The following is a 21176-nucleotide window of genomic DNA, read 5'->3' on the forward strand; positions in this document are numbered from 1 at the left end:
GTGAATTTTCCTTCCTTGGCAATTCTTTAAAGTGAAACTACCCATGCTTCACGTTCTGTGAATACCCACTCAGTAGTGACAAGAGTACCTAGTCCCACTGTAGTTAAGAGCACAGTACAACCTACCAGGTACTGGGGGGGATAAACATGCATGTTACATGGAGCACAAGATTCCTCAATAGCAGATGCATCTTTAAAATCTTGAATGCCTTTTTCAATGTGTCAAGTGAATATTCGTTTCAAGAGTATCTAAAACACTTGTCAAATTCATTTATGTTTGCATGATGAAACGTTGCAGCTTTTTTTGTCAAGCATCTGTTTTTAGGACATTTCTAACCACACTCACCTGTTCTTATATGTGAAAGACATGAAATTGCATGTGAGCAGACCTGGCAAGAAGCCTCTTCGCTCTGTTACGTTTTTATACAATAATGTCATCCTGACATGAAAAACTGAAGCTGGGTGCTTGACTTCACGAGCAGGACTTACCCTCTTTGTCTGTCTCTACATATATTTTTTAGCTTGCAAAATTTAAGGAAAGATAAGAAATTGCACCACCTATAGGTAACGTTGCAGAATATACTGTTTGCCTGTTCTGAACAAGGGCATTTCAGCAAAGAGCACGACAGAAAGTGTATACACTAATTCCATAAATGTGGCTGAATTTATCTAGAGGTGAAGAAAGCGTTATTGTAGAGACAAATGCAGTTACAGCTTTTATGAATGAGTGTGTCTGACTTCAGCATTGGTCATACCATCTTAAAAATTAATGAAGTAAATTACAAAACTGTCCTTTATTACTGAGTCACCCCATATAACTCAAACAAAAAATAAACACAAATTCTATTCTCCTTCAAATCGAAAGAGACATTACGATTTATGCTAACCTAAAAGCCGCACTAACTTGGAGTTTAAATCCATCTTTTATGTGTTTTATCAAATGCGCTCCACAAATTATGTCTAATGTAGCTGAATTTTACATAAATTACAATGTAGGACAAATGTTTGTTCTACAGCAGCATCTTAAATGTCTCTCCATAGATCTGTATTCTGTATAAATTGATAGATCTCAAAAGCTTGTCTTCAACCTTGCGTTTCCCTTCCCAGAAATTGTGGTAAAATAACCAAATGAATCTGTGATTGAAAAATTAACATTTCTTTAAATCTTCAGCTGTTTAATTGGAACTCTTCATGCCAATGTTGAACCACTGCATAATCACTTAGGCTGCTACGTTACATTGGCTATTATGCTTCATATGCAAGTTCTTCTGCTTCTCTCAGGTTAAGATTTTAAAACTTTGAGACAGCGTCTTTAAAACTCATTTCTAGTTCTGTTTCTTCAGCTTACAGGCATCAGCACACCAAAAAATATTAGCTAAAGAGGAGATAAGAGCAGCCAAAGAGGCAATGGGGCAAGATCAATCCGATGAACCAGATTCTTCCACATTAAGCTTGGCAGAAAAGATGGCTTTGTTTAACAAACTGTCTCAGCCAGTATCCAGGGCTATATCCACAAGGAGTCGAGGAGATAGGCACAGGAGGATGAATGCTCGTTACCAGACCCAGCCAGTCACTCTTGGAGAAGTTGAGCAGGTAAGTGCAGTCTTAGCTGTTTCTCGATTGTGTTTTCATCACATAGAATGCCATGACAGCTGGCCTTTTCTTTGCTCACAGCTACGCACAGGGGTCATGACATATTCACAGGAAAAAGCTTGTCAAAAATCAGACACTGCGGAACAGCATCCTCCAAAATGTTTGAGTTCATTGATATGCTTTTCTTTTTTTAGTAATTTTAGAATATGTCATCTTCCTGATGAGTGCACGCTGTATCTTGCATAGCATCTGTCTTTTCCAGTGCAATACTGTATGTCTTCTGAAAGTAAATTCCTGACCAAAGGGCTGAAAGCTCTGACGCATCTCATTATTGAAGTCTGTGATGTGCATCTTTCCAATCCTTTCCTGAAGGCATTATTTATTTCCATGATTAGGGCTCCGCTCTGTTGTTTTCCTATAGGAGGGGGCACTGATTCTAGTTTTTATTTTCTTCCCCTCCAAAGCAGAAGATTTCTGAAATTTGTAGTCAAAATGAAGTGATTTAATTTGTGGAGTGGGATTGCGCTTCCCCTTACAGAATTCTTTGTGTAGTTGAAACTGGAAATGAATGTATTTTTAGTGAAGTTTGAGAGCAGAGTGGCCGGTATTTCAGAGCTGATGTTCACAACAGAAGCATCCATTCCTTAGGGACAACAGTTCTGCATGTTGTGCTTCTACAAATTTGGATCAGTCTGAGTGTGAGAAAGTTCCTATACTTCTCTTTCCATATTCTCATTCATGTTTATGCATTTTTCCATATAATAATAGAATTGTGAGAAGGTAGAATTCTTTAACCATATTGGTGCAAAGCTGTATGAGTATGTAACTGTACATTACGCTTAATTTTCTTAGGTTTGAAGTAGTAGTAAATGTTTGGCATAAATATTTCCAGTCATTACAGAGTACTGTTTGCATTCATTTTCTAATGCTAACTACTGTCAAAGCCTGGAAGCCTTAATGATTGTGTCACTAACGTGTTTGGGGGCCAGGAATGTGATCAACAGATCTGCGCTGAAGCAGACAAGAAAGAAGCCAGTGACAATCACTTCAATTTGTCAGGCTTTTACAGATGAACTTAGATTTCAGGCAAGGAAATGCAGAGGAAGCATGTTCTGTCATCTCTTTCTGAACCTAGTAAAAGAAACCAGGCTGGCCTCTGAACCAGGGCGCAATGGGAGTGTGTTGACAAAAGGACTTCATGTAGCATGCTGTGCATTTGGAGTTTGGAGAGACAGTTGTAGCTTTTGTAGGAAGAAATATAAATGCAGTGACAGAATAGGCAATTGGAGGTTTCTTTTTCAAAACACATAAATGCAAATGTAAATATCTTGTAATTAAAGCTGAAATCTCTTTGCTGATCTCCTCTAAATTTCTGATTCTGATAGATGCAGTGGAAAAAGAGTAAACCGGTAACTATTTTTGTAATGTTTTTGTTGGAATTTTTGAGCTAGTGTAGTAGTCTTTGCTCTGCTTTCTGATGTGTTTATGAGTGTGTTGTCCACATTTTGTGTGGAATTTGCATGTGCATTTTAAGTTTTCAGTTGTTTGCCTCCTGATGGTGTGATTTTTCTCAACACCTTTTGAGTGCTGTCCACAAGCCCTAAAGTTTAAGAAAACAGCAAATAAATCAAACAGAAGCCATCTCTTGATCTGTTTGAAGGCATACGAATACTCTCGCTGCCTTTGTCCTCTTTGGAGAAGAAAATGCCAAGCTCTGCATTTCAGGGAAATTTTTCATCTCAATTGTCTAGGAAAACTTCAGAGAAAGTGTTGTGTTTGTGTAGCAAATTTCATTGTTTAATGCAGAGGCCACCAAAGCGAATTTGGACTTTTTAAAATATTTTTCTCTGAGATGTATGGGACAGCAAATGTTTGGTATCTGAAAGTCTCATACTAACAGTCCTCTGTGAAGGTGATTTAAGTAGCAAAGGTGTCAGGAATGTGTGCCCGCTGTCAGCACAGAATGCTCTCTCTGGTGCTGTGCTGGCTCTGGAGCTGGAAGCTGCATGACCGTATCAAAGCAGATCTGTGCCAAAGCTAATTAGCCCTGCTGAGACACAGAGTTGATTAGCCTGGGCACATGGCATGTCATCCGGCGTCTGGAACCTGAACTAATTTATTTTCCCAGTGCTGTGCAGCACCAGGTCAGTACAGCTCTTTTCATGGAGCTCTGACATGTCATATTGCATGCTACGCATATACCCTTTACTGCTAACGTTGCTGCTGTTTATGTGCAGTCATTTTTACCCTGGGTGGAATCACCCGTTTGCAGCCAAATTATGGGGGCATTATTGCTCATCCTGTCTTTTTGTAGAGCAGTATATTCATCTGGAAGCACACCTTCTGCTCTGAGGAACTTAATGTGATACAGTTTTTTTTGGGAATGGATGGTTTTGAAGCTCTCTGGTCCTAATTTATTTCTGTTATTTTTTTTGCTCATAGGTGCAAAATGAAAGTGGAAAACTTACTCCCCTGTCAAGTTCAGTTTCAACATCAGTTTCAGCAATGGCTTCTGCCCTTTCTGCACTGTTTGCTGGAGACATGCATGCGAAGCCACGTAGTGATGGAAGTGTGAGCGCTGCCACAAAAGATGATTTGAGATTCCATGCTTCAGCAGAAAGCTCAGACTCATCAGGGAAACGCACACAGAAGTCAGAACAGTGGCAGCCCTCAATGGAAGTGCTAGAAAGCAAAAGAGCATCAAAGAAGTATGAGGAAGAAGGAAAGAGGTTTCTAGCACATGAAACTAATGAAATTAGAAAGTACAGCTCCTTTGAGGATGAAACCATACATCCTGTTCCTGAAAAAACAGGAGACTACCATAAAGAGGCAGCCTACAGCTTCCTGAGGAAAGGCAGCATGGAACTGTTTAGTTCACAACCACTTTTTCAGACTCCTGAAAGGAAGGAAATTGATACCATCATGCAAGGTAAATGGGAAGTCGCAGAAAGCCACTCCTTTGAAGACAAAATGGTTTTGGAAGGTGGTATGAAAAGCAAGACTTTGCACAGAGGTGCAGTATATGTGCTTGTTGGTGTAGTTTAGTTCAGCAAACAGCAGTGTTTCTGTTTTACAACTTCTTTTCAAGTATTACTGAGACTGTTTTGTTTTTGTTTTTTAATGCTATTTAAACCAGTGAAAGCAGTAGATAACAGGTCACATGTATTTCTCAGCCTTTAAGTTCTAGAAGTGCAGTTTTCGTAGTTATTCTTACAACTCTTTAGGCCTTAAAGATGGCTCATTTTCACTGATGTTTCTTACCTTGAAAGAAGTGGTAGTACATACTGAAGTTAAGATGTATTCTTTCCTCCATTGCATTTGCCCCATCCTCTGAAACCCTGGACACACTGAACCATCTGCTCTGGGTCAAGTGTCTGCTGCAAACTGTGCAGTCTGCTCTGAGCCACTGTTTTTGAATCAACTGCCTATGTAGATACATAGCTAGTTGTGGATGGTTTTTGAAACAGTGGTATTATTTTCCTGTCAGTGTTGTGACAAAATGTAAATCAAGTAATTCTCAGAGGAATTTTCTTTTTTTACTAAGTTGGGGTACAGGTCAAAAGTGCTCTGTGGTGCTAGAAACAGTTTTGTCATTGACCTGTGAAGTTAATTAATTTTAAAGTTAAAAGGTTTCCAATCGGATGCAGGGAGGAAGATATGGTGCTGCTTGTATTCCTCAAATCAGTGTCCATTCTAATTAAATTTCTCTGACTCCAGGGGAGACAGAATGGATAGAACAGGAGCAGACCTGTAACAGGGGCTGTTGTGCTGGCAGAAGTTCAAAAAGAAAACCGAAGATAACACACATTTATTTATTTTTTTCAGGGCAGTTTTTCCTGTGGTTTAGTTGCAGCTCAGGAAAAAACATCCCTAAGATCTGCCTCAAAAACAAGATCTTTATTAAATTATTAAATATTCTCCTAGTAGGCTACCTTCACATTAAAACACTTTACCTATATATTAACTTCATTAATTTTTCCTTTTTTTTGCCCTGATCTTTGTTCCCCTCTCTTTCATCGGTCTGTTTTTTTTCTCCTGTTGGTGTGACAGGAGCAGTAGTTTGTGCCTCAGCCGTATGAAGTTCAGAGCTGAGCACTGAATGTGATACTCTGCAGCTTCATGTGAATGTCAGTCAGAAGGGACCAGTCTGTGCAACAGATAATACCAAGCAATTAATCTTTCTATGCTAGCTCAGACAGAATTTTTTTTCTCTCTTAGGACAGCGTGTGATTTGAATATCAAAAAGCAGATCTGCTGCTTTAGTGTCAGTAATGTAAAAGAAAGGTTTGAGAATAGTGATAAGTGTAATTCAGTGCTTTTCTTTTGACCGGGCAGACCATGTTGAGCCTACTTCTGAACTCACCAGCACGCCAGCAACGAGGACGCTTTCACAGGCTGCGGCTGTGGCATCCTGTAGGCTACAGGAGCTGTCTGAACAATTGGAGGGAAAACTCTACAAGAATTCCTGTGAGATGTTTTCTGCTGGAGACAACAAAATGCAGACAGCGGAGGATGGCCTCGATAGTTCCAGCAAAACGATGTCAATTAAGGAAAGGTACTTGAATTTCACTTTTTGTTTTTTTTTAATGGTCTCCACAAATAAAGTTATTAGAGAGATATAGGAGAGAAGCTTTAAACCTGTTTCTCAGAAAGCTAAACAGTGATTATAGGGCTTTATTAGATGTCAAATGCTAACAGTAGAAATATGCAGCTAATCTGCTTGACACACCTGTAAGGCAGACAATGAATGAGAATTACTGTTTGAGAGATCGTGATAATCTGATTTTGAAAGCTGTGTGAATGATCAATAAGAAGATCAGAAAACGAAAGTAGTAAAAATACATATTCCAGTTACGTTTATGTTGATGTACTCGATGTGCTTCCTCAGATTCTTCAGTTAGAATAGTTACAATGTGCTATTTTTTTAAATGAGTGTTTCTTTGTTGCTCTATGGAAATGGTCTCTTCTTAGTAAGCTGAGTACAGGAAATCGGAGATAACCTTGTGATTCTTCCCGCTTCAGAAATACATGGTTGCCATTTTGACTTCTGAGATTTGCTCAGAGATTTTTAAGAATGATGAACTTCACAGGTTTGTGGGAGTTTTAGAAAGACTTTTTCCTACCTAAGACCATTCTAATCTGAAATTAAACAATAATTACTGTGTGCTTATAGTTCTAGCCAGAGCTACAATAGCTGCTTGTAGCACTTACAAAACCCATTCTAATTTAGTTAAAATTTTGAGCATGAAAGATGCAGATGCAGATGACACCAAGTTGGCTGGGAGCATGTATCTGCCTGGAGGTAGCATGGCCCTACAGAGGGATCTGGACCAGCTGGATAGCTTGGCTGAAGCCAATGGGATGAGGTTCAGCAAGACCAAATGCCGGGTCCTGCACTTTGGCCACAACAACCCCAGGCAGCACTACAGGCTTGGAGCAGTGTGTCTGGAAGACTATAGAGGAAATGGACCTGGGGGTACTGGTTGATGCTCAGCTGAACGTAAGCCAGCAGTGTGCCCAGGTGGCCAAGAAGGCTAAGGGCATGCTGGCTTGCATCAAAAACAGTGTTACTATCAGGAATAGGGCAGTGATTGTCCCCCTGTACTAAGCCATGGTGGGGCCACACCTTAAGTACTGTGTCCAGTTTTGGGCCCCTCACTGCAAGAAAGACATCAAGGCCCTGGAGTATGTTAAAAGAAGGGCAACAAAGCTGGTGAGGGATCTGGAGCACAGGCCTTATGAGGAGCCGCTGAAGGAGCTGGGATTGTTCAGTCTGGAGAAGACTCAGGGTAAACCTCATTGCTCTCCGTAACTACCTGAAGGGAGGTTGTAGTGAGCTGGGGGTCGGCCTCTTCTCTTGTGTAACTGGTGATAGAACTAGAGGGAATGGCTTCAAGCTGTGCCAGGGGAGGTTCAGTCCGGACATTAGGAAATACTACTTCTCTGAGTGGCTAGGCAGTTGGAATGGGCTGCCCAGGGAGGTGGTGGAGTTACTGACCATGGAGGTGTTCAAGGAATGTTTGGACGTTGTGTTGAGGGACATGTTCTAGTGAGAACTATTGGTGATAGGTGGATGGTTGGACTGGATGATTATGTATTTACCAACTTCAGTTTACTGGGTTTTTCTTTGTTCATTTTAATGCTGTCTTCCCCCTCTTACCCCCCCCCCCCCCCCCCCCCCATCCTTTTATAAATATGTAATCTGTCTGTTCAGATAAGATTTAAGTCCAGTAACTTCTGATTTTTGGGTAGTAAATGATCTGCTTCCCTGAGTATGATGGGGAAACAAAGATTGGAAGGGGGGGGAAGATCCAAGTGTTAGCAGCTGTTTTGGTCCTAAATTTAATGCTTCAGTTGAGTTGGACTCATGAGGAACTGATATTCCTGTCAGACTGTCAGTCACACTCACAATCTGAAATTGCTTTTGTTAAGCCTCTGTAGCTGTCTACTCAATCCCAGAACTGACACCATAAAATACCTGTTTTCTTGTCAGGAATTTTTTTATTCTGACTCTGCAAATGTCTGTAAATGATGGAGCTGGTATCAAAATATTTTAGCCTTTCAAAGTAGCACAGTAGTCTTCTTCCTGATCCAGAATTAAAAATAAATAAAATAATATTAATGACTGGTTGTATCTTTTTCTTTTGCTTGTCCATAGCTGGTGCCCACTATGAACCTCAAAGAGCATTTCTGCTAAAAATGACCTTTTACACAGTGTGTTTTAGGTGTTGTTTTTTAATTTGCTGGGGGTTTGTTTTGTTTTGTTTTGTTTATTTTAAATTTATGAAACTCATCTTCCTATCCAGTGGGGTTCTTCTGGCTGTGTCAGACATTCCTTCACCTTATGGAAGAACAGCTTTTCCACAGATGTAATGATATTTGGGCAGGATGCATGCTTGTTCATCTGGATGAAAGTGATTTTCCACAAAGATTTATTTCACTGAAGTAGTATTATCCCTGTGGGTTGCATGAATACCTGGCGTCTTTAAAATTACCGGTATTATGTCAAAGACTGATAATTATGATTTCAGAGATAGGACTTTGAACACGGTGTCAGTTGCATGTAGCCTGTATCTGTACGTTTACAGAGACTGAAGTTGGTAGAAGGCCACCTGGTCTGCTCTTCTGTAGAAGTCTGCTATATGCCATGATCACCATTTTTAAAAACCACAGATAAGTAGCTGGTGGATGTCCAACTTTCATTCAGTCTTTGTTAAGGCAAGCCAAGGCTAGGCTTTATTTTCAGTCTTCATTGATGTTTGGATACCACAGCTAGATTCTTATATAGGCTAGTCCACATATACAGTAAATTTGTGAATTTATTGCTCTTTTAACGGTTCAAAACATACGCATGGCTTTAGGTTTTGCACAGCAGTGAAGTTTTCAATGGCATGCTGAGCATACCAATTTCTTTTAAGGGGTGATTTCATCATCTGGGGCAGACAGATGTAGCCTTACTCTAGGAGTGCGTTGTTTTATTACGTGTAGAAGTGGAAGATGAGAGTGAATAATCTGTTCAAAAGAGAAAAGAACAGTCTCTAGACACGGAAACAGTGTTAGAATCAGAAATTTTCTCTTCCTGATCAGCAAAGCTGTTCGGAACAAAGGTCTTGGCAAAAACATTGCAGTGAGGTTGGCTTAAAAAACAACAAAACAGGAAGAGAGATCTTTCCTCCTGTGCTGTGCAGCTAATAGATATTTTTAGAAACAAACTGATTGTAGGCCTAGGCTGAAGATAATTTCTAAGCAAAGCTGACCTGAGAGAACATAAGTATTGAATCAACAGTGTTGGCAGTTCTATATGATCTTGGTCTCCTGTGCAGTTTCACACATGTGTGAATGCACTCTAGAAGATTAGTACTGGACAGTGAAGTCTTGTATGCATTCTGGAAGCAATGACCGTGGTCTTGGCTCCTTACTGTGAGTCCTCTTCACCCTTATTCATGCCGTGCAGTGAGGTATGAAGCAGCCAGGCAGTGAGGCCTGCCAGCACTGCCTGCCTGGGCAGGAACAGAGGAAATAACTGCTTTATTGAATGCTAACATTCTTACTGCCATTGTATGCTGTAGATTTACTGTCTACTGAATCCTCAGTTTTCCTCAGCTGACTGCCTTAGGACCAATTGGGTGTCCTTGTAGAGGTCAGTAGTGTGGGTACACTCCCTGGACTTCTGCAGGAAGCAACTGCCTGAAACTTGGCTTCTGCCTAAACCTATTCAGTCCTACCCCTCCCTCCTCCTTGTAGGTTCAGGACAACCCTCACATGCTTACTCTGGCGGTTATAGTATTCACATCTCTGAAAGTACATCTCCATCTCCTGTGATTGAAATAGGTCGCCAACCTACAGAATCTATGCAAATGCAAATAGGGTTAAGGGTCTTGGTGTAATTCTTGCTGAAATGCTTTAGATTTTAAAAAGTTATGTAGCATAATCCAACTATTCAACTGAAATAAAATGCCTCAGTGGAACAGTGCATTTGTTTGAAACTGGTATTACAAATATACATTTTATGGAATACTAAGAATGATTTCTGAAAGCTAGAAAATTCATACAGGTTTTTAAATTCTGTGCCCAAAGCTTGTCACTCTAAGGTTTGTATGGACAAACAGGTTCTAATCCAGCAAAACATATATGCTTGCCCACTTGGATGATCATTATCCCTCTGTGCTACATTCAGAATATTGATTAAGATTAGGACTAGAAAATAGCATTTCTTCAAGATCCTGCTTACCTGAGATTAGCGGTAATCTACATTTTAAGCTTAAGGCATCCTTTAAACCACTTGAATCTTGCAGATAGTGTTCACAGCTGTAGCACAATAGCACCAAGTTATTCATGCGTTGTAACTACTGATTTATGGCAGCAATACCTTAGATGAGCAAGGAGATGCTAGATGTTCTCTAGCAGTCTGACTGTAACTTCAGTCATTGGAACTGCAGTCCAGCCACTAATTGCAGAGTTATCAGTTCACATGCCTGATGAGACTTTATCGATGGCTGCCTGCTGAATACACCTCTCCTTTCTTGGGTTTTAAAGAAAATAAATTTTTAAATCTCTTTTTAATGAATACAATAAGTACCAGTGATAGGATTCATCTCATTAACTCTGATCATCTATAGCATAAGCATCCATAGCTGAGTTAGTCAATCTCTGTGTATTATCGACAAGAAGAGGAAAGATAGGAGTGATTCATCTGACCTGTTTGTATGTCTGCTTCAGGATGGTCTGCACTGTACCCTGGCCTCTCTTGATTGTATTGGCAGTTTCCACTGGCTATACAAAGTAACTGGAGTGCCTTTCTCAAATCTAGATGTCTGTGTTTTGTCAGATATTTTTTGTTTGACCCGTTCAGTAAAGGCTTGTTGTTCATTTATGAGCTTTGTACACGTGTATGAAATGTAAATAATTACAATCAGAAAACTTAATTTCAGATTTTCTTGAATGTGTCATTACTGAGGCAATAGAGGTAGCTCATAAGGAAAATGGGAGGTGTAGTATTTAAAGCTGATCTTCTGACATGGTTTTTCTTCTAGGTTGGCATTGCTGAAGAAGAGTGGTGAAGAAGACTGGAAGAGCAGGCTAAGTAAAAAGCAGGAGTATGCGAAAGTGTCTGCCACTGATCGTAGCGCACAGATGCAAGAAGTTGAGCAGCTGTTGAAGAAGGTAACTCTATCCCTGTTTGGAAAACCTTGTTTGGAAAAAACATCTTGCTTGAAATGCTTCAGCTTTGAAGATGCATCCCATGAGACAGGCATGCCTAATAGCAGCTACTAGCTTCTGCTATTCCTCTCATTGTCAGGCTTGTTTAAAAAGTGATTCTCTCAATGTAGGAACTTTTTAAACAAGTATGTTTTTCACTGTCATGCTAGCAATAAGTAAGCAGGCCTCAATAGCTTCTGGAATATTTACAAGTTTTCTGCCACATTCACCAAAATATGCTAAGGCTGTGTTGTCTCTATATATACACTTTTTTTTCTTCTTTTTTTAATTGAGCAATTATGTGCAATGATAGAAACAATAAGGAAGAGCTGATACCAGAGCGTTCCTGTGTCACTGAGTCAGCCTTTGGTTGTCTTGAGTGATCTTTTTGTTTGTAGATAGCCAGAACCTCTTGGGCAAGTACTTTGTCAGTGAATAGAGTAGGAGGTGGTAGAAAGGTGTGGAGGAAAGGTAAGTTCACACCATTAGCTCACTGTAGCAATGTCTTTTTGGTTGTGTTGGCCATCAGGAGTGGATCTGTAAAGCACAAGATTACTGATGAGGACAGATATCTATGTCATACTTGATGGGTTTTAGATTTAGTCTGTTCCTATGGCCTGACTGCCTGTTAGCAGCTGTGGTGTTAAATGGGAGCCCAGGGGTATGCTTCGGGGCTTAGTTTCATCCCAATGTCTGTGCATTCTGCTACATGATCCAAAGCACAGGGAGGAAAAAAAAAAAAAAAAAAAGAAAGAGGATTACTGAGAGATTTACTTCAAGAATGGAATCCTGATTCAAACTACTAGAGATTTGCTTCTGTACTGCATTTAATATATTTGAAAATGACACTGTCATTAAGATAAAATAGCTGTTCCAAAAGCCTCTAATTTTTGAAGGAATATTTCCACAGATGAGATTTGTAATAGCAGTTTTACCACAAGGAACAGCACTCCTTAGTTCTTATTATTTAGTTGTGACATACCGTTTTGATTAAGTAGTATAGGTAAGCAAACAATAACAAAATGTCTCATTGTTCCATCAGTGTGTGACAAGCAGTTGTTACGGTCTGTCATTATTAAGGATAACTCTGCCTGAGCTCTTCAGTGGTTGTGTGTTAACTGTACAGAAAGGCAAGAAAGCCGATCTTGCTGAAAAAACAGGTTACTAGTTGCTAGATAGAAGAAGTCCTAAAGCACAAATAGTTTGACTGAGGAAAGCAAAACTGTGGTCACGTTTTTAACAGCCTAGTCTCCATAATGACAACTGTTGAGGTCAGATTACAGACGTACTCCAGCTAAAGACAATGGGGCAGGGAAAAAGCTTTAAGCAGCTGCCAAGATTTAGGCAGAGACAAAACCTTTGTTCTTTGGCGGTTTTTTGCTCTCCAGCACCCATATCCTCCCAGCTGTGCTATCGGCTTCACTCAGCATAGCACAAGTTAGGCTTTTGAAGCAAATAAGACAGCATGAAGTGCTTGAAGGCTGTGAGCTTTGATGTGGTAGTGCTAGCAGTGCAAGTTTCTGTGACATAAGGTCACCCACTGTGTTGGTTCATGTTAGCTCTCGGCTACGTAGATACTAAAGCCAAGCATTTTTAGTTCTGCCAAAATGTCAGTATAATCTTGACTATGTAATTTTTGTGTGTCTGATCAGACACACAGCAATACTGATATTTGTGATGCTGATTTATTATATACATGACAAATAATGTAAAGCTTTGTCCAAGCTGACCACACTGGTTATAACGCATCGCTGTCAGATGCCCTTAAATCTGGAAATATTATATTTCTTCAGTGTGGTGCTATTGCTCTGTGAGGACCATGAAGCAAAATGCCACTGAAGTCTCTATTTGTGGAAGAGCTTTGAGACTGCAGTGTACTTAAGGATCTTACTGCTTTCTGTTGCTGAATTTATGATAAAGGTGCAGATATTGAATTGACTGTGTTTTGCGCTAGTATAGAAAAATTAACTCACTTTACGATCTTTCCTTAGTATCAAAACAGTGAGATTTACTGGAATGAAAATTCCTGTTCTGTTGTCAGTTGGTTTTAACGGAGATCCTGATTAATGTGATTACCAGCTGTATTGCAGTAACCTTAAAGCAGTGAATGATATTTCAAATGCACTTAATTCTTATGGCATCTTGCATCATATTGCATCTTGGTACTGGTGTTAAAGGCTCAGACTGAACAGATAAGGAGTATAAAAATCTTACAGGGGAAGGTAGCTAAAAAGTGACCTTTAGACAAACTATTGGTCTTCTACTGTGGTAAGAGTTTTCTCTTTTTCAGATGTGGAATCCAAGTACTTGCACCCAGTGCTAATCAAAGCTGAGGCTCTTGTGTTTAGGCTTCATTTCAGGCCACTCTAATGAGCTACGATTGCCTGCATTCTGTGCACTGTTCTGTATTTGCTTTAGCCTACTGAAAGAAAGAATAATCATTGACAGTAAAGCTGTACCTAATCAGCTTTGAGTAAGACCAGCTCTGTAGGCTTTGCTTGGAATGGTGAACCCACCTTTGCTAAGTGCCATGGGCTTAGCAGTTCCCTCCAGATGGTTTTTGAGTATCTTAGTTTCACTAAGTATTCCTTCCTCTGTCCTTAAAGTAAGCGGTTTGTTATTTAACAGGGTATGATTAAACTTGCCGTAGAATGATTCCCATCATGGTTGACGTGGTTTATCATTTTAATGGTGCATGGAACAGAGATATACGCTTTTCATACTAGGTCATTTTTTCTCTCCTGGCTCTGCTGTTTAGTTTTGTGTTGAGTTGTAGTGATGTTGTTACTAACTTGTTTAATTCTTGCATGGTCTGGCTCTGGTAAACCTGCTGTTGTATTATGGAAATGTTTTTTGATCTCTGGCTTTCCAGTAGGGAGGATGCTTCTAGAAAATTAGAAGTTTGAGATTTAATTTACTTCAGGAACTTGGGGGAAAAGGAGCACATTCCCCCATTTCAATCTCTGATACTTCGGTTCTTTTCTAATTCCTTCACTTTGCTTCTGTCCTTGTCATAGGAACCTGTATATGCTTCTACTTACTCTCCTGTTATACCTGCTGTCCATAAATTTCATCCTTTTCTACCTTTTAATCAGGTGAGCAAAAGTCTGCACAGTTCAAATGCTCAACAATGTCCATTAGACTCATTCTGACCGTTCCTTTTAAATATAGGGAATTAGCTGTCCTCTTAATTGATTAACCAACCTAACAAAGGCTGCTTTAAAGTAACACAGCATTATACCACTGCACTGCATACCCTTCTTCAGTATTTCTGCTACTGACACATTCTGCTGTTGTTTCTCTTACGACTAGTTTTCTAAAAATTCATTATCTGGTAGACTACATGAATAAGAAATGAAATGAAGGAGGTGCTATTGCATTAATTACAATACAGGAAAAAAAACAACACAAAACATACAAAATGAACAGCATGCAACTGTACAGCAATTATTTCAGAATAAAATGCCACGTGCCCTGTCTTCTCTGTGAGAAATGTGCATATACAACTGTAAAGGTCTAAAATAGTCTAATTCATTAACTGTGCAGAGCAAGCTGCTTCTGTTTAGAGGTGACTTCTTCTAATGCTTTTTTTCTCCTATTCCATGTCTGAAGGATTTTTACCTTGGCACTACTGCCTCTATTCTCTGACTGTCCCATCTCCTTGCTTTTCTCTCTTTCTTAAGGTCTGTAGTACTAGCTTGAAAGAATCAAGCTCTCTGGTGAACGGCATCCTTGGAGATTGAAGGTGAAATGCTGTACAAACTTCCTAATTAATTAACGAAGTGAGAAGTAAGACAGAAAATTACATTCAGATCTAAGATGCACATTCCCAGAGCAACTTGTGGTAACAGAGTTAACTGTGTTTGCTTGGGAATAGACATCTGCTACTGCAACAGTAAACAGTAAAACTTCCTGTGAAGTCTTCCTCAAATCATGCGTACACTTTTGCAAACTCATCAGAAATGATTGGAAGAATTTATTTAGGAAGAATTAATAGATAACAAGAAATGTGAAACAGCTTGCTTTATTCAGTTAGAACTACATAATGAAGTTAGCTTGGAACAGAAGTAGAATACCAGATCTCTATTTGAGCAAACAGGACTTGTTTCATGCAATTAGAGGTGAAAACAATAAAGGCAGGAGTGGGCAAAGAAACAAGCTGAACACAAGAAAACAAGGAGAACTGAGTGGAAAGTCTTGATAGATCTACCAAGATAGATCGTGATAGATCTGCAAGCCTACTTCTGCTTTATTGCCTTGCCTCACAGCACAGATGTGTGGCTGTAGTACTACAAGCAATGCACTGTGTTCTCCATTCCCCTCTGAACACAACACATGGGACGTGTCAGAAGCATTCTGACTAGAATGAATAATGGTAGTCAATGCATGGGATGGTGGTTCACTGCTACTGCAGAGGATTATGATTATGGTAGAGATTACTGTAACTATGTAAAAATATTTTGACTACCAACATGTATCATTCCCATGTTCACTTTCAGGCCACTTTCTGAGAAACTCTGACTCTGAACTTCTTTAATAAAAAGTAGGTTTGGGGTTATCAACTGAAACTCACTGGGGTTGGCTCCTTTCTGTAAGTTCTGGGTTTAGTACAGTTTTATTACTGTTTGACGTAAGATAACCAATTCATTCTGTTGTGAGAGTTCACTCACTCTATATATTGAGAAGGTAAATTTATCTTTTAACTTAATAACACTGATATCCCTGCAGTCATCAGGGGAGAGAGGAGGTCCTTCAATGGCTGTTTATCTCAGCTGCCCTAAAAGAGGAACAGTTGCCCCCAAACCAGAGAAATTATTTGTATTACAAGGCAGATACTTTTTGGAATAGCTCTTTAAATATCTCATGACACTGGTTTTAAGTGGATCCTCACTTTGAAAAATACATTTTTAGCATCCATTCTTGGTATTAGACTCCTACAGGATACAAAACAGAACATTGCCTGGATGTGATCCCTTCCCTAGCCCAAATTGATGTTGCAAGTGCAGTGGAGTGCCAGTGCATGCTCTCAAGAAATGTGTTGCCTTGCTAAAAGAGAGTGGTATCATTAGCCAGCCTAGGCAAACAATGGACAAGAAAAGCTTCCCAGGCTCTCAACGTCCTGTGTAGACATGTAGATGCTAGAAATGGATGAGCTATTTCTATAAAGATTCCAATATCATCATCTTCCTCCTCTCTTCAGCTTCTCGTTTATACAAGTAATGACAGATTATACCAGCTCTTAGCCTTTTAAAAATGTACATGATTAATTCTTTTCATGATTACCCACCCTTCCCTTCTCTTTATTCTGAGGTGGTTCTCAGCAGAACTGTGTTTTTTTCCACCTGCATGAACTAATCTCAGTCAGGGTTGGGGTGGATCAGGTCGCTGCGTGGCTGTTCTCTGTTTCGAAATATTTTTCGGTCAGTTAAATAGTGAGCTGCATTTTTATAGCTCCCAAAATATAAGCCCAGAATGTCATCTGTGATTAAGTCAAATATGTTAAAGAAATCAGAAGTAACTGTTAACGTATTTAATCATACTTGATCTCATCAAACTTACCATTTTGATTAAACCTGTTTTCCATAATGCCACGTGGAATGGCATTAATTATGCGACTGTGTTTTGATTCTTTATTGATTGTCTTACAGCAGTCTTTCAGTGATTGTCTGGAACAAAACACAGCTTATGTGACCTGTGCTTATGTGCTTCAGTTCTGCTTCTTCTGAATGTTGTCCCCATCTGAGGTTTTATCAGTCCTGTGCAATTGTCCATTTTCAGAGCTGGTTGGTTGGTTGGATTTTGTTTTTTAAATTAGAAATATCAGTGCTTATTCTTGGAGCATCTCCTGTCCCGGTTATTTCTTGGTTTTGGATTCTAGTTCTTCTGACCTTTTTGTATTTTCACCTGATTTTATGATTCTGTCATTTCTGTGAAAGAAAAGACATCAGTGAAAACAGAGATGTACAAATTTCAGTACAAATTAGAATGGGCTCTTTACTTTACTTTACCAAAAGGTCACAATTATGCATTTGAGATCTTTATTTTATATCTACATTTAATTATGTATTTCCCTGCTTGGAAATAAAACTTGCACTTGAAAGACTGACAAGTTTCATATTTCTCACAATATTTTCCCCCAGGCAGGATGTGGTTTAGACAACTCACTTCTCCAGGAATGCTGCCCTTTGGCAACTGTGAAAGCTTTTTAAATTACTACTAATTACTGTGTGTGTGTTATGAAATTTCTATGGACAATTCTATTGACTCATTCTAGTTTTCCAGCTAGGGAAAATTGTTCATCCTTGTAAACACCGCGTATGCTTTTGTTTTTCACCGCGATTGTTATGGCAAGTTACGTGGATTAGGGAATGCAGACTGTCTGTCCAGCTTACCATTTGTTTTCAGTTCATTAATAAAGGAACATAGGGGTTTTTTGCATTAGGGGGAGACCTGATGCAAAATTACTCTGAATACTGTATAATACACAGCCTGTCCAATTTCTAGGAAATCCAAGGATGTTTTGCCCAAAGGAATAACCTGAAATCTATTGTAAGAAAGTTCGTTTATGTTGTTATAGCTACGTGCTCTTTTGTTCTTTGACATTGCTCCAGAGTTGGTCATGATCTTCCTTACAATTTGTATGTGTAGTGATTAATGCAAACGCATTCTGGGTTTGTGCCTTCCGAATGTCCACTGGCTCTGCATGCTTTGAAACTTAAGTATTCGCTGGAGATGAAATGTAAAATTAAGCCTCCTATTGTTAGAGGTTGAGGAAAAGCCCAGCATATAAAGTAATCAGTGTGATTAAATCTTCTTGCCTCTCCGTCGCTTCCCCTCATGTAGTAATCAAAGATTTATCCATATGCACTAAGTTAAAAGTACTTGTTTTGAGTATGAAATTTCACTTGTGGTTTCATTTGGTATATATTAATTTCCTGCCCAGATCTCTGGTAGTGTGTTGCTGTCATTTTCTTCTACTAGCTGCTCATCCCAGAGGTGGCTGCGCTTCCAGCATTGGAATGGGAAGAGATTCAGGAAAACAAATAGAGATTGCTTGCACTTTTTCTACTGAAAGTATTTAGAGGCTTTTACAGAAGAGGAGGAAATACTTGAGTAGACTTCCATTTTGTCATTTCTGCAGAATGTTTTGGAGGTTCATTGTGTTTTACTCTGGTTATCATGACCTGCAGTCATAGTCTGACTGTGTTTCCTTGATAAATTAGGAGCAAACATTACTGCAGAAGGCTGCAAAGTTACATGGGTCTAGAGGAAGGACTGGAGAGTCTTGTACAGCCAATGCATTTGTCTTTACTCCTCTGACTGATAGATGTTGTTTATAGTACATGCAGAAAGGTGTAAGAAAATCTTATTTCACTGCATCTCCTGTAGTCAGAATAGTTCTTATATAGTTCTATACAAAGTAGTAACCCTGGACCGATTTCTTCAGTGTTGTTGATTTAAAGAAAATAAATAAGATAATCTGGGTTTATATCCCTTTCTTCCATCTGGACCCCAAGAAGAGAGCTTACTTCATATTCACAAGCTTTTGGATTCTTTTTAATTTAAACTTCCATGTTGTTAGAATTGTGCTGTGCTAAAGCAATGGCTTTTAATTTTCATGCCGTTTTCAGTTCTTCAGTTAACTTGTGAAGAAAAATGTCAAACAGCTTGGAAGTAATTCTAGTACTGACAGCCCATGCACTAAAAATACTTTAGTACTTGATTTCCATGCAGAATAATCCTGAAATGTTGCTACCTTTTTAAGTTTATTGCATTGAAGTAATATTTCTTTAGCCCAACCTGGTTGTAGCTGATTATGTAAATTCCTTCCAATTCAATGTGACTTCATCAGTCCTTTGTATTAGGAGGGCACTAAGATGCTTAGTGCTCCTGGCTGCTTTCAGTCACTCAAGCTGTTGGGTGCTGTTCTCTTAAGCAAGGCAAGGAAAGCTAAAGGTGACCTCTACAAAATAAGTTTGGGGGGTGGCAGAGGGAGGAATGATCACAGTCATTGGAAAAATACTGTGAGGAGCAAGCTGACATTGGGCCTCCAATGAGCAGCCTCTGGAGTGATAAGACTGCTAATCCTGCCTGGAAAATTGAGTTACTTTTAAGTGAATGATTCAGAAATGACAAACTGATGTTACATTTCTTAATTGTTATTCCCAGTGCCACCTGCAAATTTACACTTGAAAACATCTGTTGAAAGTTCATTTTGTGATCTCAGCAGTGTAGCAAGTAGCATTTGAAGAGAACAAGATCTGGAAAATTATATCCAGAGTAAATGGTTTGGTTTGCTTAGGAGGATGCCTTTCCCTTGGCTGGTAGTTTCAATAAAAGGTCAAAATGCATAGACTGAAACCTTTTCTTCTTGGTGTAACGAAGCAGCAAAACAGTGAGGCTTGTCAGGTCCAGGGTCACTAAGCTCAATCTGTGACTTTTCCTTCAGTAGCTTGTTAATCCTCCTGCTTCTACAGAGGGCAGGGGAAATGTACACCCAGTCCTTTGCTATAGCCTGATCAGTTTACTTATTTTTAAACATCTTTTTTCTCTCTACCCCCTGAAAAAACAGAGGCTAGCAGATAATCAGGAGAGTCAAATGACTATAGAAGAAAGAAAACACCTCATCACAGCTCGAGAAGAAGCCTGGAAGTCCAGGGGTAAAGGCGCAGCAAATGACTCCACACAGTTCACTGTAGCTGGTCGAATGGTAAAGAAAGGTCAGTGATAAACAAGCCACTGCTTATCTGTATAGTCAAAATAAAGTCAGGCTAAAACTAAGCAGAAACTGTATCCATGTTTAGCAAGAGGAAGACTGTATTCAACTGAACATCCTGTCGTAAAGCCATTCTCTTGAGCTTCTTGTAGCTCTCAATACTGATCCATTTTGTTCTGCAATGTCTCACTTCCATCCAGTTATAATGGGGATCTGCCTGACCGTTGATCATCAGTCACTTCAACATTTATGTGCTACATCTTTCAGTCTGATGCAATCCAAAGGACACACTTGGATTATCCTTTCTTATTTACTTCTTGTTTAAAAACCCAGGTGCCGTTTCTGTAGAAAAGTTGTGAAATCTTGGTGTTGCTGGCGCCTTCCTCACTCCAAGGGTCACTGGGAATTTGTAGGAAACGTGTTATTTTTATGGCTGCTGTTGTCGACAACAACTTAAGTGTTGTGTTTGGCTGAAGAAACCGGTGAACATATTTTTGCATAGAATCTGGGAGTAGAAATGACATGGGAGCAATGTTGACATTTTTGGGATCTCGAATTCAGCCAGACGCTGTTTCCAGATGCAGTCATTCTCCAGAAGTGGAAAGAAATATGTGAGGGTTATCCACGGTAGAAATACAGCTGTTCATGAAGTGGGCCTGGGAAGGTGATAGTTTTAGAAGAAGGTGCCTGAAGTGATCTCATGTAGTCAGAGAACACTAAAATCTGTTCTGTGACAAGAAGATGGCAAAATTCATGGTGGAGGCAGTACTGCAAGAGGGAGCAACTCTATTTGCAATCCAGACCATATTCTGTTGGCAAACAAACATTGTATTAGGAATTGCATTTATTAGCAGAGCATTTTAGCTGCTGCTTACATTGTTTTGCTTTGACAATCGCCAGCTGTCTGTGTTTCAAGAATAACCTATTTTGGAGGGTCACAAAGAAAACATGTTCAGTTGCTCACAGACTGCTGGCTGAAATTTTATTTTACTTAAAAAAAAAATAATAATAAAGATCTTTGGAAAGGAAGAGAAGGTGATAACATTCACCCTTAATGGGAAGTGAAAAATACCCAGAAAGGATCTCTTTAGGTGCTGTGATCTGTCTTGTGGAGAAGAAAGGCATTCTTGTGATAGTGACATCAATAAAAGTAGCCCAAATGAGATTTT

General features: G+C 39.4%; 1 protein-coding gene across 49 annotated transcripts in view; it reads left to right on the top strand.

The window, feature by feature from the left end:
• Positions 1 to 21176, top strand: part of SVIL (supervillin) — a 128832-nt gene that overhangs the window by 85860 nt on the left and 21796 nt on the right. For 19 of the 49 annotated variants that reach the window (XR_014943123.1, XM_085538805.1, XM_085538827.1 and 16 more), the window contains 8 exons: positions 33 to 128; positions 1343 to 1592; positions 2978 to 3001; positions 4035 to 4521; positions 5928 to 6147; positions 11126 to 11255; positions 14309 to 14386; positions 19864 to 20011. Coding sequence is in view for 48 of the 49 variants with exons in the window: in XM_085538805.1 (XP_085394931.1) it covers positions 33 to 128; positions 1343 to 1592; positions 2978 to 3001; positions 4035 to 4521; positions 5928 to 6147; positions 11126 to 11255; positions 14309 to 14386; positions 19864 to 20011 (1433 nt within the window). In the remaining variant the exon portion in view is untranslated. Of the gene's footprint in view, positions 1 to 32; positions 129 to 1342; positions 1593 to 2977; positions 3002 to 4034; positions 4522 to 5927; positions 6148 to 11125; positions 11256 to 14308; positions 14387 to 14974; positions 15050 to 19863; positions 20012 to 21176 lie in introns of those variants that run through there. The other 30 variants (XM_085538834.1, XM_085538833.1, XM_085538837.1 and 27 more) reach the window with 8 other exon arrangements.

This window comes from Coturnix japonica, chromosome 2 (genome assembly GCF_054131305.1).
Source record: "Coturnix japonica strain WE chromosome 2, WE-NBRP24, whole genome shotgun sequence".
Classification (NCBI taxonomy): domain Eukaryota; kingdom Metazoa; phylum Chordata; class Aves; order Galliformes; family Phasianidae; genus Coturnix; species Coturnix japonica.